The sequence below is a fragment of the Thamnophis elegans genome, chromosome 4, assembly GCF_009769535.1.
Source record: "Thamnophis elegans isolate rThaEle1 chromosome 4, rThaEle1.pri, whole genome shotgun sequence".
Taxonomy (NCBI): Eukaryota; Metazoa; Chordata; class Lepidosauria; order Squamata; family Colubridae; genus Thamnophis; species Thamnophis elegans.
This window is the reverse complement of record NC_045544.1, coordinates 5,643,897-5,664,743: the sequence shown is the minus strand read 5'-3', so window position 1 is coordinate 5,664,743 and position 20,847 is coordinate 5,643,897. Positions and strand designations below refer to the sequence as shown.

General features: G+C 39.9%; 1 protein-coding gene across 1 annotated transcript in view; it reads left to right on the top strand.

The window, feature by feature from the left end:
- COL21A1 (collagen type XXI alpha 1 chain) overlaps positions 1-20,847 on the top strand; it is a 90,653-nt gene that overhangs the window by 48,120 nt on the left and 21,686 nt on the right. Inside the window, 6 exon segments of the mRNA XM_032216825.1 lie at positions 3,276-3,329; positions 12,379-12,423; positions 12,548-12,601; positions 17,595-17,648; positions 18,317-18,370; positions 19,425-19,496. Coding sequence (XP_032072716.1) covers positions 3,276-3,329; positions 12,379-12,423; positions 12,548-12,601; positions 17,595-17,648; positions 18,317-18,370; positions 19,425-19,496 — 333 coding nt within the window.

Here is a 20,847-nt window from a genome sequence, read left to right as displayed (position 1 = left end):
CTCAGGGTTGACTCAGCCTTCCATCCTTCCGAGGTGGGTAAAATGAGGACCTGGATTGTTGTTGGGGGCAATTTGCTGACTCTGTAAACCGCTTAGAGGGGGCTGAAAGCCCTATGAAGCGGTATATAAGTCTAACTGCTATTGCTATTGCTATAAATATTTCGGTACACATCAAAATCATGAGCTCTATAAATTGGCCTCTGCAGACCTATATGTTTGCAAACTCTCTTCTGTGGAATAATTAGTGTCCCACCCTTCTTTGTGGAAGAGTTTGGGGAACTTTTTCCATTGGATGGAAAAAGTTATATTTACCAATTTCCCCACTATTCATAACCCCCCACCTCTTTAAGAAACTCAGAGCATGAGTATTTCAGAGTTAGACTTTCTTAAAGATGCCGCTAAGTGTCTCGCAACCTGGTATTCTTCAAAATGTAGCGAATGGAGGTTATGTATTTATCATATGCACAGGTTACACCAGTCTTTAAATTCCCAGCCAGAATGAATCGTAAGAATATAAGCGGTTCTCGACTTTCAACCACAATTGTGCCCAAAATTTCTGTTCCTAAGCGATATTTGTTAAGTGAGTTTTGCCCCATTTTATGACCTTTCCTGCCACAGTTGTTAAGTGAATCACTGCAACTGTTAAATTAGTAACACAGTTGTTAAGTGAATCTGGCTTCCCCATTGACTTTGCTTGTCAGAAAGTCTCCAAAGATTTGATTTAGATTTTAGATTTATTAACATTTGTATGCCGTCCACTCCCTTGGGACTCTGGGCGGCTTACAGACAAGACAAGAAACATATATTAAAAAAAATTAAAATAAGGATACAAATATTAAAATTACAACAACATGCATACAGTTGGAGTGGGGCTGGATACTAATCAACAGCCCCAGGCCTGCCGGAACAGCCAAGTCTTAGTGGCTTTACGGAAGGCCGGAAGAGTGGTGAGGGTCCGGATCTCTACGGGAAGATCGTTCCATAGGGCCGAAGCAGCTACAGAGAAGGCCCTCCCCCGAGGTGGGCCACATGACCCCGGGACATTGCTGTTGTATCAAAGGTTTTATTTCTTTTAAAACACAAATATTTCATCATTCGTCAATCATTAAAACATTGAAGTACAATTTTTTTTGTCTTTGTGCCCCTCCCTCCCCCCTCCCCCCTCCTCCCCCCCGGCTTCCCAGAACCCGTACACGGTATGGATTTTTAACAAACACAGTCTAAAATCTATTGAAAAAAAAGAAAAAGAAATAAAGAAATTAATGACATTCTGCATTGAGCTTAGCTTCTTCTTACTGAACTAACTTTAAACAATTTAAATAATTTCTGATCTTAAGCATAGGCTAACTGGAATTTCTTGGTCCCGTATTTATTTTGTATATAGTCAATCCATTTTTTCCAGTCTCGTTTATATCTCTCATTTGAGTGATCTTTAAGATATGCCGATATTTTAGCCATCTCGGCTAAGTTTGTGACTTTCAATGTCCATTTTTGGATTGTAGGCAAGTCTTCCTTCTTCCAGTATTGCGCCACCAACAGTCTTGCTGCCGTTATTAGGTGCAGAATCAAGTTAGTCTCTACCACTGTAAAGTCAGTACATATACCTAGTAAGAATAACTGAGGAGTAAACTTTATCCTTCTTTTAAAGATATTTTGCATAACCCACCATATTTTTATCCAGAATGCCTTAACCTTTTGGCAGGTCCACCATATATGATAATATGTAGCATCGAGAGAACCACACCTCCAACATTTAGGCTGTACATTCAGAAACATAGAAGCCAGCTTTTTAGGATCTAAATGCCAATGACCCCGGGACATTGCGATGGTCATAAATACGAACCAGAACTTCTGGATTTTGATTGATGTGACCATGGAGATGCTGCAATGGCCTTAAGTGTGAAAAAAGAGTCACTCACTCATTAAGTGCGATTGTAACATTGAACAGTCGCCGAATCAACTGTTGTGAGCTGATGACTATCGGTTGACTTGCAACCATTTGTGTGACTGTTTGAAGTTGCAATGGAACTGAAAAAAGGGAGTTACGACCGGTCCTTGCACTGATGACAACTGCAGCATCCCCAGGGTAACATGTTCAAAATTTGGGCATTGGCAACTGGAATATACTTACCATGGTTGCAGCATCCTGTGATTATGTGTTCTGATAAGCAAAGTCAATGGGAAAAGCCAGATTGATGTAATGACTGCAGGATTGACTTAACAACTACAGTGAGTTGCTTAATTATGGTTAAAATAAAAAGGTCATAAAATTGAGTGGGCCTCTGAGTGAAATCTCTCCCCATCTGTCAACACTGGTTGAAATTAGCCACGAACAAAGGAGGATAAATCATGCCTCCTACCCAGTAGTGGGGTTCAAAAATTGTTCGAACCTACTCTGTGGGTGTGGCCTCCTTTGTGGGAGTGGCTTGCCACCCATGTGACCGGATGGGAGTGGCTTGCCACCCATGTGACCGGATATGAAGATGCCGACGACACTTGTCAGAACCACCTTAAATTAACTCACACCCAGCACTGGCATGCATCAGAATATGATGTAAACTTGTTTTTTAAAAGGCATCTTTGGTTTGCGTTAAAACAACTTGAATACACGCAATGTTCTGATTGCACCACAAACGCAGTAGTCATCCTTACCTTTCACAGAGGCACTGAGTTTTATAAATATGAGCATGATGGTGTAGAATAATCATATCCAAGGACCAGTGGTGGGTTTCAAAATTTTTTGGAACCTCTTCTGTAGGTGTGGCCTGCTTTCCGGGTCCACTGGTGGAACCTCTTCTAACCGGTTCGGTAGATTTGACGAACCGGTTCTACCGAATAGGTGCGAACTGGTAGGAACCCACCTCTGCCCTGACTCTTTTGGAAAGATATCCATATTTAGTTAGCTGTGCCCTCTGGAGGCAGAAACCAATAGAGCAGCTCACATCAGCAGAGTTTTTATGTTCGGCTAAATCAGAACGTGGATGGACTCTTGGTGTGTTCCAGAGATTGATTTCATAGGGGAACAGGCCGGAACATAGATTTTACAGCATTGGCAAGGTCTGAAACCTAAATGCAAGTGGAAAAATTGAAAAAAAAAAAAAAAAACAGCTTGCAGAAACATGCTGTGTAGCAGCAAGATTTAGCTTGGTGTATTTTACTGGCAGATTTTAGATATTTCCCATATATTGGTGGAGTTAAGTTCAGACTGTTCAGTTCCCAGTGTGCTACTGGAAATTTAATAGTTTCTTGATTATTTCTCTGTCATCAACATTAAGGGAGAAGTTGGACAACAGGGTTCTCAAGGACCAGAAGGAAGACGGGGGAATCCAGTAAGTTTTTCAGTTTTTAAATTGTTTACTGACGTTCATTTTTCTTTGTTAAAATCTATTTTTAAAAAATTGTCCGTCAAACACAACACAGCCACATATCGAAACCTGGCAGCTGATCTTTTAATGTTTTTTTTTAAGAGATTAAGGAGGATTTTCTTCTTTGTGTTACTACTGTGCTTTTTCTTTTTGGAGAGCAATTAATGACATTCATCAACATGACTCTTTCTTCCTTTCCCTCTTATAAAGTAGTGCTTTCACAGGGAGCTTGTTGACATAATGTTTCATATTGTTTATTTATTTAAAACAACTTTCTGCTGCTTCCAGTAGAAGAAGACTCAAAATGGTTTATGATTAATATTTGGGGGCTTTCTGAAGTCAAAATGCTAAGGAATGGAAGCTGAGGTAGGTATCTGCAGGACCCACCACCTTCATTAAAGTGAGGAAAAGAGACATCGTGCCAGTTACAACACTTTCATACATGCCTGTGACATCTTAGCACACATATTAAAGGAACAGAGCTTGTATTCACAATGCTGCTTTCATCATTTCCACCCTCATCCCAGTAAGTATCAGTAAGATCTGCATCTCCATCTATTTCCAAAAGTGAGTGGTGAGACATGATAGTTAGATAGATAGATAGATAACAATAGCAATAGCAATTAGACTTATATACCACTTTACAAGGCGTTGCAGCTCTCTCTAAGTGGTTTAGAGAGTCAGCACATTGCCCTCAACAATTTCGGGTTCCTCATTTTATTCACCTCGGTAGGATGGAAGGCTGAGTCAACCTTGAGCCTGGTTGAGATTTGAACTGCCAAATTGCAGTCAACCAACAGTCAGCAAAAGTAGCCTGCAGTACTGCATTCTAGCCACTGTGCCACCATGGCTCGTAGATAGATAGATAGATAGATAGATAGATAGATAGATAGATAGATAGATAGATAGATAGATAGATAGATAGATAGATTGATGATAGATAGATGATAGATAGATGATAGATAGATGATAGATAGATAGATAGATAGATGATAGATAGATGATAGATAGATGATATATAGCTAGATAGATGATAGATGATAGATGATAGATGATAGATGATAGATAGATAGATGATAGATAGATGATTGATACATAAATAGATAGATAGATGATAGATAGATGATAGATAGACAGACAGACAGACAGACAGACAGACAGACAGAGAAAGAGAAAGAGAAAGAGAAAGAGAAAGAGAAAGAGAAAGAGAAAGAGAAAGAGAAAGAACGAATGAACAATAAAGTGATATTTATCAGGAACTGAAAAAAATGACTCAAACATCTTTGAGCCTTTGAGATGCATGTTTTTTATTTTATTTTACCATAATTGCAAGTAATTCAAAATTCTAACTTGCCAGTATTCTTCTTCCTAAACCCTGCCGGCTGAGCCCATGATCCAGAATTTCCTGGACCCTCCCATTTTTCTGCTCCACGTTTTCGTTTTTTCCTTTCTTTAGGGACTCTCAACATTTTATCAATTTACCTTAGTCTCTGATTTTTCAATACCTTTTTAGTGCATTTTGTCCTCAACACATGATGAAACACGATAGACCTCCAGAATCTACTTATGACCTTGTTTCAAAACTTCAATGCTGCCATGGTCACGTGACCACATTTTGGGTGCTTAGCACCCAAAACTGGCTATTTGCAGTCACGTAACCTCAATTTACAATGGTTTTGCAAGAAATAGACATTTACTTCCTATTTCTGGCAAAAAAAACCCTGTCCCATAGTGAACAATGGGTTTACTTAATGATTGCAGTGTTCACTTACTGACTGTAGTGTTTGCTTAATGATTGCTACCCCAAAGGTCATAAAATTGGGTTAGTCACCCACTTTACAACTGTCACAAATTATGACCATATTTGCCAGGCTGAATTACAGTCATAGCCCAGGAACTACTTGTAGTCTTACCCTACACTGCTTTGATTATCATTTTACCATATAGCAGAAAGCATGTTTTCAGTGGTGGTTTTCAAAAATTGTTCGAACCTACTCTGTGGTTGTGGCCTCCTTTGTGGGAGTGGCTTGCCACCCATGTGACCGGATGGGAGTGGCTTGCGGCCCATGTGACCGGATATGAAGATGCCGACGACACTTGTCAGAACCACCTTAAATCACCTCACACACAGCACTGGCATGAATAAGAATATGATGCAAACTTGTTTTTTCAAAGGCATCTTTGGTTTGCATTAAAACAACTTCAACACACGCAATGTTCTGATTGCACCACAAACGCAGTAGTCACCCTTACCTTTCACAGAGGCACTGAGTTTTATAAATAGGAGCATGATAGTGTAGAATAATCATATCCAAGGACCAGTGGTGGGTTTCAAAAAATGTTGGAACCTCTTCTGTAGGTGTGGCCTGATTTCCGGGTCCACTGGTGGAACGTCTTCTAACCGGTTCGGTAGATTTGACGAACTGGTTCTACCGAATAGGTGTGAACTGGTTGGAACCCACCTCTGCATGTTTTACAGAAAACAATTTTTCTAGACCAGGAGAGAAGAACTGGATTGCAAATTAAAATTCTTCACTCATATGCCAATGGAGGATATACCCTGTTAATTCCGCAAGGGACTTCCCCTAAGACTGCCTTTCCTACAGGCAATGATTCATGAAATGCTCCATACAACTTTTACAATACTCCCAGAGAGTGGCATTTTTCCCATTTGTACAGTATCCAAACATTCTGTTTCCCTCGGTTATTCAACCATTGTATGGATAATCTGCTTTGAGTTAGTGTTTGATCAGAGACAGACATTCTTTATCATTTCAGTGAATGTAATGCTCACAAAAAACTAGATGTTATATGGTACAGATTACATTGAATAAAGCCAGAAGTTTTCATTATTTAGAAACATTATATTGAAACTTATATTTCATGTTTAATTTCCTATGCAGTTGTTTAAATTACCACCCATTGTTTCTTGATCCCATCATTTGGACAGATATACAGTTGTGGGGTCCTTGGTGGTTTTCTTGCTGATCTTTTATTATCTAATTAGGTAACATCATCAGTGCTAGCATTGTAACTAGGCAGTACTGAAGATATTACTTACGCCCACAACAAAATATCAGGGACTTAATAACCATCTTGGTCTTTGACACACTGATTTTCAGATTGATTTTCTTCATGGAGAAGCTATAGAGTCTAAAAAATCACCATACGCCTCACTTGGGTTGTCAGCCAATAGCATAGCATCATAAGGAAAACAAAACCAAAAATACATGAAGATTCATACCTGCTGCAAATGTATTTCTATATATTATTTGCAGTTGTCTTGTTAGCACTCTTTCTGAGAGTTGTTGAGGCCATTGAAGGTTTTTCGGTGTTGTTAGGGTGCCCGAAAGAGGAATGGAACTTTCGCGGAACTGCTGAAATGATGGTTCCACCACAAAACCATGGTCGACTAAACCACGCCCGACTAAACCGCGTCACTGACGTCATCAACAGGGCGACAACAGCACAGAGACAGAAGCACGCTGTAAACCCTAAACCTAAAATTAACGTCTAAACCTAAACCTAGCCCCCCTAAACCTAATCCTAAACCTAACCCTTAACCTAACCCTAAACCTAACCTTAAACCTAACCCTTAGCCTAACCCTAAACCTAATCCTAACCCTTAACCTAACCCTAAACCTAACGCTAACTCTTAACCTAACCCTTAACCTAACCCTAAACCTAACCCTAAACCTAACCCTAAACCTAACCCTTACCTTAAGTTGAATCGGCTTGCTTTCAAAGCGCTATTAAAGCGCCCTTCTTTCTCCGCGCTGGCTGTTGTCGCCCTGTTGATGATGTCAGCGATGCGGTTTAATCGGGCGTGGTTTAGTCGAGCACGGTTTTGACAGGTCATGGAAATGCTTGTATTATAAACAGAAGATAGTTGGTGTCATCCACTCACCTCTGTTAAGAGAAGGCTGTAGATGGCCTTTCTGACCCCCTTTTCAAACTAGTGGTCCTCTGTCCAGAATATCTTTTGAATATCTTTTGAATTGAAAAAAATGACCTTTGTCTTACAATGCGAATGGATTGCTGACACTTGTCCTGATGGGTTTGCTCTCCTATATTGTGCCATGCATTTGTGAAGAAATTTTTTGTTCCTCCAATGTACAGATCTAAGAACATGTTTTGCTGCATTGTACTGCATATATCACGTTGCTCAGCTTGTGTCTGGGTCAGTGGTGGGATTCAAATAATTTAACAGCCGGTTCTCTGCCCTAATGGCCAGCTGGGTAGGCGGGGCTCAGTGGTCACATGACTGGGTGGGTGTGGCTAACTCAACGTCACTCCTGTTGATGGGCGCTTCACCTTAGCTCTTACAATGTAATCAGGGTTTACCGGAGAGGCAGTTTCTGTAAGGAGATCAACAAAGATGAGGCTAGAAACAACACCAGAATGTTTCCTTCCTTACAGGATTAGCCCTGTAAAGTGGGGAAAAACGAAAGGAGATTTCCTCCAAAAACCAGTTCTCCAAACTGCCTGGAAAGTTAACAACCGGTTCTTCCGAATAGGTGCGAACTGGCTGAATCCCACCACTGGTCTGGGTGTTTTCCCCTTGTAGTGGACAAGCCTTAGTATAGGTTTGGGTTTGAAGTGTGTCTTCCTTCCATTTGGTCAGAGCTGAAGAATCTTCTTGGATGAGAAGCAAAAAATCCTCAGGGACAAACAAAGTCCTGTTGCCCTTTGAAAAAGTACTTTTGGGACAACCATCACCTGAATGACTGAGAATTTCCATAGACATCTGGGTGGTATATCACAAAGCAGATATACTGTACCTAACCACTCCACAAAATTCCTTGAGTCTGCTTTAGAACAGCGAAAAAGTTCACTCGGGCTGCAACCTACATTGTTAATTCATTCATATGAAAAGGTAGTTAACTTTTGAAATTAAGCAACAATTTCATAACTATGCTGAGGTTTTTTGTATTTATTATTCTAAAAAAAGAATTTAAAAACCATGAACTCGTTTGCCAGTATTTGACCAAATATCCAGCCTCTGCCAGGGACCTCTTACACCAGATGGTTTTAGAAAGACTAGAGAATAAAATACTATCTACTTCAGAATAACCTTTCTTCCTAGAATTCTATGCCTTTCTTCTCTGTGACTTGCAGAGCATTCTCTGTTTAAAATTTTCAGCTGCAATGTTTGCCAAATGCTCTGTGCTCTAGTTATTCTCCTGGCAGCTCTCTATGTATCAAGGAATAAATGTTATGTAACAAGGAAATTTAATTTTGAACCGAAAATAAATGGGTTTTCCAGTTAATAAGATCCACTCAGAGGCTGAGTGAGTCTTCCCTCTTTAATTTTTGCTCATAAAAATGTAGGTGTCAGCCACAGCGAACTCTCATGTGGAGATGCCATAACAAGAATCAAAGTAAAGGCTACTTTTGAGCACAGTTTTGGTGAAAACATACTATTTTTAAGCTGAAACTGAACGTGATTGCTAATAATTCTTCAGCTATCCTGAGAGGCAGGTTTAGCAGCAACAAGAATCATCTGCCAACTTGAAGTCTAACAAAACCTATTAGAAATAGAAATATAATACTTTATTGACCAAGTGTTACTGAAGGAATTTGTCTCTGGTGCCTAAGCTCTTAGTGTACCTACAAGCAACAAGTGATAATCATAAGCCTAAAATACAATAACCATAAATCATAGATGCAACACTCTGTGATCATAATAGGATACTGAAGCAATCAACATAAATCATAATAAGATACTAGATAAAGGCAATCAACATAAACCATGAGATAGAACAAGTTATAGTCAGAAGAAACTAAGCAACTAGGAAATAGGACAGATGAGAAGGATAATAAGTAATACAGACCTACTGAGTGGTTTGCCATCCCAGGGCATACAAGGGGTGTCAAACTGACAGCTCACAGGGCGGATGTATCACTTGCAGGCCACACCCACCCAAATTCCGCAAAGGGAAAAAAGGTAATACATCATGTGACGGCAACATGGCATGGCGAGTTAGACAGTGTTATGGAAATTAGTTGTAGAGCCGAAGTGGCGCAGTGGTTAAATGCAGCACTGCAGGCTACTTCAGCTGACTGCAGTTCTGCAGTTCGGCTGATCAAATCTCACCGACTCAGGGTTGACTCAGCCTTCCATCCTTCCGAGGTGGGTAAAATGGGGACCCGGATTGTTGTTGGGGGCAATATGCTGACTCTGTAAACCGCTTAGAGAGGGCTGAAAGCCCTAGGAAGCGGTATATAGGTCTAACTGCTATTGCTATTGCTATTGTTTAATGAAGTGATAGCATGGAGGGGGGAAAACTGTCTTTGTACGGCAGAACTCTATTTTATATATGTATAAATAATTAATATATAATATGGGCTTTGCCTGCTTTGGCATATCTGTAACTAAAAATGAACTAAATTCAGTCATTGTTAATAGAAAAAATATTACAGAAACCAAACGTGCATTTTTTTGGTAAAACTCAAAAAGAATGAAAAAAAAATCTAAAAGTGCCTTCATGAAAAACAATATTAGAACACTGCCTGTTTGAGCCAAAGCATAGTTGAGCCGAGGTGGCGCAGTGGTTAGGGTGCAGTACTGCAGGCCACTTCAGCTGACTGCTATCTGCAGTTCAGCGGTTCTAATCTCACCGGCTCAAGGTTGACTCAGCCTTCCATCCTTCCGAGGTGGGTGAAATGTGGACCCAGACTGTGGGGGCAATATATGCTGACTCTGTAAACCGCTTAGAGAGGGCTGAAAGCCCTATGAAGTGGTATATATGTCTAACTGCTATTGCTATTGCTATAGCTTTTCCTTGTAGTGGTGAGTTAGCCAGAATTTCATTTTTAGGTAAATATGATTGCTGTTTCGATAGGACTTTTTGATCGATGGAGTGATTGATCAAGCCTGTTTCAAATCTTACAGGCCACATAAATAGACCTTCTAGATCAGACCAGACCACTCAATTCTAATAGTGATAAATTTATGCTAGTTTTCTATTTATTTATTTATAAATCAGTCCATTTCAAAAATGAAGAGAGGCCTTCCAAGCTTCGACTCCGATTATTTCGAGCAAAATGGATGGAGAAGTCCTGGGACCCCGATATATGGAAGAATGCCCGTCATGTCACATTATTCCTGTCTGCGATTTCTATTGTGAATCTAGTTGCTTTCAGTGCAGTGTGGGTCTCTCCAACAGCAGTCTCATAAGATATCAATATATTTAGCAGTACAACATTTGAAATATATGTGCACAAGCAAAAGTTACACCATATATGGCCTTTGTTCCCGAATGGTTCAATTGAAAGTAGGGGTGCCAATTTTATTGCATCCAAGTATACTACACATTTTAATTAAAATTAATTCTGTGTTGCCCTTTTAAGAATGTTGCCTTCAGAATTTAATTACTTTTGGTGTTAGACTTTTGGAGGCAAAGTGTGTTTCTAAACTCTGGGCACAAATATATTTTCTTTGCTTCTTATGATCATCACAATTTGATAGCTGAGATCTAAGTTGAAGAGGCCCTTGTAAAATTCAGTAGGTGGCTCTTCTTGGCTCCTAGCAAATATATCGTATGATATGCTCACCCCTGGCAAGAACGGTTGGGCTATTTCCCTGTGGCCTCCAGTAGCAAAGAAAACTGGCAGCTTCTGTTTGTGGTATGCAAGTTGTGTGATGAAGTCACTTCTGCTAGGATTAAATGATTGTGGGTGCCATGAGAATTGGTGGTCATTAAATGGTGGTCACAGCCACTGTGAATGTGAGGAGTTCTGTAAACTCAAGCCAAATCAAGCCAAAAAGCACAACTGTATTTAGAAGGTTTTCCAGCGGAGATAACCAAATACTTTTCTGAGTGTTTTGTTGCCAATGCTTTTTATGGTGTAGGAGGAAAGGGTCATAACCCAAACCTTGCTACAATGAGGATGGAAATTAGATTTTCTTTTTTTTAAATAAAGACCTCATTGTTTTTTTGTTGGTTTCCCAGGAAATATCTCAATCCAAAAATAAGATAACCCAGCTGTTTTTGAGATGAAACATATTTTTCTTAATATTTTACAGTATCCCCAAAATAAAACAGAAAAAAAAAGAAAGCAGAGAAAGTTTCATTGGAAAGCATTCCCTTGAAACAAAGATTAGTCTCTTGCAGACACACGGGACATTGTTAGAATGAGAAAAGAATGAACATCAGCCCAAAAATACTTTTGAAGATACATTATGCACAGTGATTCCATAGTTTTTTTTTTAATGTTAGTTTAATTCATCAGAAGAACAATTGTGTATGTGGTTAAAGATCCAGATCAATATATTTTAGATGCCTCCCTCTGTACATTGTTGAGTCATGCTTAAGAATCAATCAAGAATTCAAATGTTGACTCATTTCCTCTATTATTCACAGCTCAAAGATTATAGACCATGCAATCTGGAATGGAGAGGTGGACACATATACAAATACTGCCAACATGCATCTATTTTTAACCAATGTTCATGACTGTGTTGCCTCATAATGGCTAGTTGTTCACACATAAACATGAATTTACAGCTTCTGTTTCAAGTTTAATATCACAGTGGGATATGAACAGTGGTGGGATTCAGCCAGTTCACACCTATTTGGGAGAACCGGTTGGTAACTTTCTAAGTAGTTCAGAGAACAGGTTGTTGGAAGAAATCTCCTTTTGTTTTTTCCACTTTACAGGCTAATCCTGTAAGGAAGGCAGGAAGGAAACATCCTGGTGTTGTTTCTAGCCTCATCTTTATTGACCTGCTTACAGAAACTGCCTCTCCTTGTGACATTGTAACAGCTAAGGCGAAGCGTCCATCGACATGAGTGACCTTGAGTTGGCCACGCCCACCCAGTCACATGACCACTGAGCCCCACCTACACAGATGGTCATTAGGGCAGAGAACCGGTTGTTAAATTATTTGAATCCCACCACTGGATATGAATGCATAATTATCTCCAATAATTGGAGAATGAATAAAGAACTTCAAGTGAGAAACACAGCGGTGCTTCTGTTTAATATTTTTAAATTTATTTTTCCCAAGGGAATGCCTGGGATCCCTGGAATTCAAGGAATAAAAGGAGATAAGGTATTTATCAGGATGTAGATTTAATATAGAGACATTTCATTATTATTTTTAGCTTTAAAGTACTACTGCCACAGTGCATTCCATAATAAATAATGTTTTGTTTTGTTTTCAAAATATATCATAGGGTGAAAGTGGGCTACCAGGTCAAGAAGGAGAAAAAGGACCGTCAGGGTTACCTGTAAGTTTTTGTTATTCCATTTTTTGGGAAGTGGATGTGGCAAAATGCCATGGTTATAGGAATCATGGACCGAAGAAAATTATGCTATCCGGTTCTGTAGTATGCTTTGACAGCAATTGTAAAATCCAGATTTTCAATGTAAACTCCAAATATATCTGAATGAAATGATATCAAAACTAATTTCTTTGACAATGGCTGAACTTGAAAAGACTTAAGATGCTAGTTTTAAAACAGAGAAGAAAGCCACCATAACGCCATGAAAACAAATTAATTATGCTGCAGATTATCCTGAATGAATGCATATTGAATAACTGCATGGAAATTGAAGTTAAACGCTTTTGGGGGGGGGATTATTCGCTGCCTTAAGGATCCTTTCAAATGTTCTGCATGGGTTCTTAACGGGACACGTGTCGTGTCGTGCACTTAGTAGGGAAGTTGAAAATTATGATTCTTTCCATCACATTGAACTGTTTTATAACAAGGAGGCGCCTCTGTTCTGACCTGTTAATAGCTTCCACAGAATGATTCTCTTTCCAGAATGGATGGTACGCTAATTTTGAACAGATGGCAACTGTCACTAATGTAAATTCAAAGTGATGGGAATTCTTCGTGTAGACATAGCTCCATTTTTTTTAATTTCATATATACATTCACAATTATATGATCTCATAATTGTTATTAATAATATGTATTTATAACAATTTTTCCCTACAGTTGACAATATACTTGAAGATTGCTTTTTTAACATCCCATAGATCCATCTTATCTTACAAGGGTCCTACTTCTTCTTCCCTCCCTCCCTCTTTCCTTCCCTCGTTTCTTCTCTCCTACTCCCCTTCCTTCCCTCCTTTCTTCCCTCCCTCCTTCCCCTTTCCTCCTTCTCTCCTTCCCTCCTTCTTTCCCTCCTTCCTTCCTTCCCTCCTTTCTTTTCTCCTTCTCTCCTTCCTTTCCCACTTCCTTTCCTCCTTTTTCCCCCTTCCTTCTGTCCTACATTCCCTCCTTCCTTCCCTCCTTCTCTCCTTCCTTCCCTCCTTGCTTCCCTCCCTCCTTCCCTCCCTCCTTCCTACCCCCCTTTCTTCTCTTTCTTCTCTCCTTCCTTCCTCCTCTCCTTTCCCTTCTCTCCTTCCCCTTCCTCCCCTTTACCCTTCCCCTCTTCTTCCCTTTCCTCCCCTCTTTCCTACTCTTACATTCCCTCCCATTCTTCCTCTGCCTTTCCCTTTCTCCTATTCCTCTCCTTTCTCCTCTCCTTCCTATCTTTCCTTCTACTCCTCCCTCCATCTACTCTATCCGTTGTTGTGTTTACATATTCTCCTCTTCAGGGGATGACCTGGTTCTCTTTTTTCCCCCCCTCTTATTTGAAAGTTATACATTTTAATAGGGAAGGTTTTTCAAGACGCTTCATCTTTCAGCCTTAGGTTTCATCTCAGTAAGTACTGCAATACTTCAAGGAGAGTTGCTTTGCAACATGCTGGTTATGGTTCCTCCAAGATGGTTTCTGCATGTAGAGGCAGCATACTATCAGTTTGAATAGTACATTTTCCAGGCCATTTATTATGTTAAGGTTTCATTCTATTCTTTCCCTGATAGGAGCCATTTACTTGCAAGTGTGGGGGAAGATTTAAATATTTAGAGTGGCTGAAGAGAAACCAGCCACAATATAAAGTCAAATTTATTTGCTGTTAGTTACAGTAGTTGTTCCAGAAGAGAATGGACGAAAACCTTGTTGATAACTCATGTGTAATACCTGAGGGAGATTTCATCAGAAATAAGGAAAAAAAATATTCCTATTACAGTTGCCAACTTCAATCATATATTGTTTTATTTGCCATTAGTAACTCCAGTTCTGGAGGAAGAAGCAGCAATTGTTTGTCATACTGTATTTTAAATACTTGCTTCATTTTTGCTGCCTGGAATTTTGGCTAATTTTGTAAAACTGCTACATTATGAGTGGGGAGCCAGGGGACTTTCAGATGTTGCTCCATTATATCTCCTAGCATCTCTTGTGTTTTGCAGTGCTGGCTAGGGCTGATGGGAATTGGGATTTAGTAGCATTTGAAAGGGTTCGGGATCATCGTGTCAGTGATCCATAACTGCGTCAGAAAAGCCTATTTGCAAAGAATTTATATCCTGAAAAAAGACTCTCCTTAAACTTAGATGCAGAATATGGGATTGGCTCTTTTGATTTTGCAGTGAACATGTAGCGATTCTTCTATTAGTTTTATGGATTCTGCAAGGTTTGGGGGGTTTTTTTTGGGTGGGAGGGACAGGAAGTTTAGTCCGTGACCCGACAAAAGGGCGAACGACAAAACTGCGCCCGACTAAACCACGTCGCTAAAACCGCGACGACATCAGCGCGTCGACAGAATGGCGATTTACTACAGCGTGTTGGCAGAAGGGCGATTTAAGTTAAGGTAAATGTTAGATTTAGGGTTAGGTTTAGGGTTAGGTTTAGGGTTAGGTTTAGGGTTAGGTTTAGGGTTAGGGTTAGGGTTAGGGTTAGGTTTAGGGTTAGGTTTAGGGTTAGGTTTAGGGTTAGGTTTAGGGTTAGGTTTAGGGTTAGGTTTAGGGTTAGGTTTAGGGTTAGGTTTAGGGTTAGGTTTAGGGTTAGGTTTAGGGTTAGGTTTAGCATTACGTTTAGGGTTAGGTTTAGGTTTAGGGTTAGGTTTAGTTTTACAGCGCACTTCTGTCGCCGCGCTGTTGTTGGCACGATTCAGCACTCATTCATCGGAGCGCTTTAGAACATGCGGTTTTGTCACCGCGGTTTAGTCGGGCGTGGTTTTTTCATTCGCCCTTTTGTCGGTGAACCATTTTAGTCATGGCTATCAATGAAACCAAGCTTGGAAAATTCTTGTTCTATTTCCTGCTTTAATTCTTTCTCTCTCTTATTGGCTTTGCCTCTAGTTTATGTCAAACTAAGTGCTTCTTGGTTTATGATAAGGCATATTACAAGATATTTATACATTTGGCATCAGGCTTTTCAAATGAAACCAAAAAACTATCTTAGAATGGCATGTTTCACAGGCATCGTGGCTATGCCAAAAAAAAGGTTAAATCGCCCTGTGATTCCAGTGAAAACAGAATTATTTGAGCACTTTGTGCTTGTAGTTAAATGTAAGAATGTAGTTTTGATAATCTGTTTAGTATTACGTCTGGTTTGAACCTGAGCCATACATAAAGTACCAGTTACATGCACACTTGATCAATTATAAACAGAGGATTTTTCAAGCAGAGGTTTGAAATAGGCTTACAAACCTTGACTGGCAGGAAGCCAGTTTGAATTCGTTGTACTTAATGCTTGGGCAAATATAATGTAAACACTGATGATGGGAAAGGAATGGGAATGAAAGCAAGGGAAGGAGCCAGTGTGCATCCCATGTGCTAGTTTATCATTTGTACATTTTAAGAACTGTTGGTAATATCAAATATTTATGTTCAAACCTTCTTTAACTAATAGATCACTGCACTTAGGAGGCACTAACAACTATGTACCTTTAATTGACACTTGCAGAGGAGAAGAGAGAAAATTAATAATGGCTTAGTGGAGTTAAGCCCAAGTTTCTCTTGCGGTTGACAAACTCCAAGCAGGATTTCACCGTTGCTGCTTATCTTGGAGAACCCTCTCAGCATTTTTCCTGGTCAAGCACTTCACACAGTATATTTTTAAATCGCTCTGCCCTTTGTTGTTTAATTTGGTTTCAGCGTCAGGTTTTAAGTTTAGTATTGATGACAATGCTGTTTACTCAACTGGTTCCCCTCATCCATCTCTTATTTCTCTTTTCCATTGTGAGGAAAATTTTTTCCACAGTACTGAATAAATTGAAATTGTATACATATAAGGCAGAATGGATTCAGATGGATGTGGACTGGTGGAGCAGTAGAAATGCCTGGTTTTTAAAGCAGTGACATTGTCTCTGAAAGAGCACTTTCTATTTTGGAAAGGCTGTTAGGAAAACAGATTATCATTCTCTAAATAATAAACATGTAAACCTTCTATTTATTTGCATTTGGAAAGAATTAATGATAAATGTTCAATTGCAAGTAAAAAAATTAAGGCAGAAAGAGGTGGAACGCAGTAACACACTGCAATATATATAAATTTTTAATTTGTGTTATTCAAATGTAAGAAATGAAAGGGTTATTATTATTATTATACAATTGTATCACAGCGGCCAGTTGTTTCGCTGGATTTGGCATTGGTTACTAGTCGGGCCCCACCCAGGGGCCTTATTATTATTATTATTATTATTATTATTATTATTATTATTATTATTATTAATTTGTCTTGTATGCCGCCCACTCCCGGAGGACTCCGGGCGGCTCACAAAAGACAAGGGAAAGGGGGAAAACGAGACAAAGACAACATATTAAAAACAAAACCAACATTCACAATTTCCGTGAAGGTAAATGCTTCTCAGCCCCCCTCCCCCCCCGCAGCCTGCTGGAACAGCCAGGACTTGGTGGCTTTGCGGAAGGCCGGGAGGGTAGTAAGGGTCCGGATCTCGACAGGGAGCTCATTCCAGAGGGCCGGAGCTGCAACAGAGAAGGCTCTCCCCCGGGGAGTCGCCAGCCGACATTGGCTGGCAGATGGAATCCGGAGGAGACCTAACCTGTGAGATCTAATCAGTCTATGGGAGGTAATCGGCAGGAGGCGGTCTCTCAGGTACCCAGGTCCGATGCCATGTAGGGCTTTATAGGTAGCGACCAGCACCTTGAAGCGGATTCGGAGACTAATAGGTAGCCAGTGCAGCTCGCGGAGGATAGGTGTAACGTGGGTGTACCTTGGTGCACCCACAATCGCTCGCGCGGCTGCATTCTGGACTAATTGGAGTCTTCGAACACTCTTCAAGGGCAGCCCCATGTGGAGCGAAAACAGTTTCATGTTAGAAGAAATTGTAACACAGTCTGTATTGCTAATGTTCCAACTTTCTTGTTTTAAAAAAAAACAAATCATGGGGGTTGTTTATGTATATCTGTTTTTGTTTTTATTCTTCAGGGTCTTCCTGGACCTGAGGGATCATCAGGTTTACCTGGAGGGTCTGGTCCTAAGGTATATTTTCTGCCTTGACTTGTAAAAAATAAAATCTTAAAAAAACATTATAAGTAAACAAGAAACAATGCAAATATATGAAAACTCTCCTGAACTCTAGCACAGTGAAGTCAATATTTGGGACCACAGGAAGTTTAATACGTGCAGGAAATAAAGGACTTTTTAAGATTGTTTCATTCTGTCCAAAGTTGAAACAACAGTCCTTTCCTTAAATTGGAAGGGGGAGCAAGAGGTCGCACATCTGAGTAGGAGAAGTCCATGTGCTTCTTGTAGAAATCTTGGAACATAAAAATCTGTTCATTGAAGCTTCTAATCTATAGCCATGCTCATGGTTTGGGATTTTGTAACTCCCATGAGACTAGTACTGCAGTCTTTCAATGCATCTCCTTCATGTATGTAAGAAATGAAAACAGATGAAGTTGTAAACCGAAATGTAACTAATCCCCTTTCGTTCCTCCGTTCTCTCTCACACACATAAGCACACTCACTCAGATACAGCCACAATTCATGATACTACTCTAAATTACTCATTACAATAGGGGAATTTCAGAAAAGGGGTAGCTCCCAAGAGGAATCGTTGAAAATTATTCATTTAATTTGTCTGTCTAAACATTTTGTACAATTTGTTTTAGTAACCCCATTAACTAATTAAAGTCTTGTATTCACAGGGCGACAAGGGTGAACAAGGACCACAAGGGAAATCAGGAATTCCAGGTACCAAGGTAAATTTGGCTACGTTTTAGTGTGTCATGAAGCAAGGAACTACATTCTTCGGTTAACACAAACACTATGCTTACTTTGTGTTCAGTGTACATTTCTCTCTTCTGTCTGTCATAGACTGCTGGGGAAACTGTTGGCTAAACGCTTATAGCAATTAGAAACGAGGTGATTTAAAAAAAAAAGATTTACCACTGCAGTTCTTTTAAATGTTTGCATAAATCAAGTTCTGAAATCATTTTATCAGGATTGTGATAGAAGAGCTGTGCTATTATGTAGATAGTTCAATTTTCTTAATGTTGATGGATATTTTCAGCGTTCTGAGCAAAGCCAAGAATAATGAATGTGCTTATGAGTTTTTATCAAGCTTTTTATATTTACAGCTCATTTGATGCCAAAATATCACAGGGGTTTATTCTGTAGTGGAAATATTCAGGGGGGAAAACTCCTAAAAGATATGAGTCTTCTTACAATGCAATGCAATGCAATGCAATGCAATGCAATACAATACAATACAATACAATACAATAGCAGAGTTGGAAGGGACCTTGGAGGTCTTCTAGTCCCACCCCCTACCTAGGCAGGAAACCCTATACCGTTCCAGACAAATGTCTATCCAACATCTTCTTAAAGACTTCCAGTGTTGGGGCATTCACAACTTCTGGAGGCAACTTCTGTTCCACTGATTAATTGTTCTAACTGTCTAACAGGAAATTTCTTCTCCAACAAGTGCTGGGAAATAAGGATATGAAAGAAATACTTTGCTGGGGAAGTGAGACAGCTACATACAGCATGCCCTATGAACAATATGGCAACTTTAACACCATGTGACGAGTTTAAAGACTCATTTCATTCATGCACCCTCCTATTGTGAAGAACCTCTTCTTAAGATTTTGCACAACTGCAATGTGAAGGCCTAGGAAAAAAGAAGTCCAAAGCCATTACCACCCAGGTGCTTTGAAATCAGATGTTCGCAGAATTCTGTCCACAGCTTCAGAAGAACAATGCATTTCCAGAATGTGTAGTTTCCTATTTATGGAGTTCTTTTTGGTTTCTCAGGGAGAACAAGGAAGACTGGGTGATTCAGGTGAACCAGGCTACCCCGGGATTCCTGGTACACCTGGTTTGAAGGTATGCCTGTTTTTTATTTATTTATTATTATGGACCTGTGTTTCCTTTTATAACAAAGCCCAAAGAATGAATGAGCCTTTAGTTGTATATTACCCTTACAAACATAATACTTAAGACCATTAGACAAAAAGTTAACTCTGTAGCTACGTTTCTCCCAATCAGAACCAGAAATTGCAGGATTCTTCTCAGAATATATGGTTGCCCTGCTAACTGCTATCAATCAAAAGTACATCTAGTGCAGACAATTTCCTTAACCTCGGATGATGTTGTTTTTAATTTTCAACTTATCTTTTACAGATGACTATCTAGCTAGAATCATTTGTTTTGCCCATGTAATATCAGTACAAAGATAGAGATTAGTGGATTAAATCCCATGCTTGGCCTTCCTTAGACGAGAAGAAACTCTAGTTAATATTTATTTGTTTAATTTAGACAGCTTTGGTGCCCCTATAATCATAATGCTTTGGGGACTCTCGTGTGTGGAAATGCCACAAAACTTAAGAAAAAAACCCAACCAATAATTTTGTGTTGGAAGTTACAACAATGGTACTTAAAGGCAGGTCCTTGGAGTGCTAGTCATTTCAGCAGAATGTATTCCTGCAGTCTTGTGATCGCGATCTGGGTACTAGCAACCATCTTCCTTACGATGGCTGCAGTATCCCACATATGGGATCATGTCTATGGAGATTCTCAGTCATCCAGATCATGGTTTTTCAGTAGGCAACTGGCCTTTTTTTTGTGGTTTTCCTTAAAGACATTTCACTTTTCATCCAAGAAGTTTCTTTAATTCTTCTTCAGAATTGAAGACGGAAGTCCAATTGCCTTTTAAAAAAGCACATTTGGGACAATAATGTCCCAACAATAATGTGATCATCATTTGCAATGTTCCTTGTTGACTTCAGACAAGCAAAGTTGATAGGAAAGCTGGCAGGGAAGGTTGGAATTCACACTGGTAAGTCCCTTGCACTCCAGTGTTTTTTCCACTGAGACGCCCAGATGGCACCCACAGCACCTCTGTCCCTCCTGTGCTTGCAGCGCACCTTGATGGGCGCTTATGATATCTTGTACACCTGGCAGAAGCTATCCCTGGCCCTGCCACACTTGTACCATGTCTTGAATGCTAAACATGCATCCACTTGTATCCAGAGGTGGTATTCAGCAGGTTCTGACCAGTTCTAGAAAACCGGTAGCGGAAATTTTGAGTAGTTCGGAGAACTGGTAAATACCACTTCTGACTGGCTCTGCCCCCATCTATTCTCTGCCTCCCGAGTCCCAGCTGCTCGGGAGGGAATGCGGATTTTGCAGTAACCTTCCCCTAGAGTGGAGAGGGAATTGAGGTTTTACAGTATCC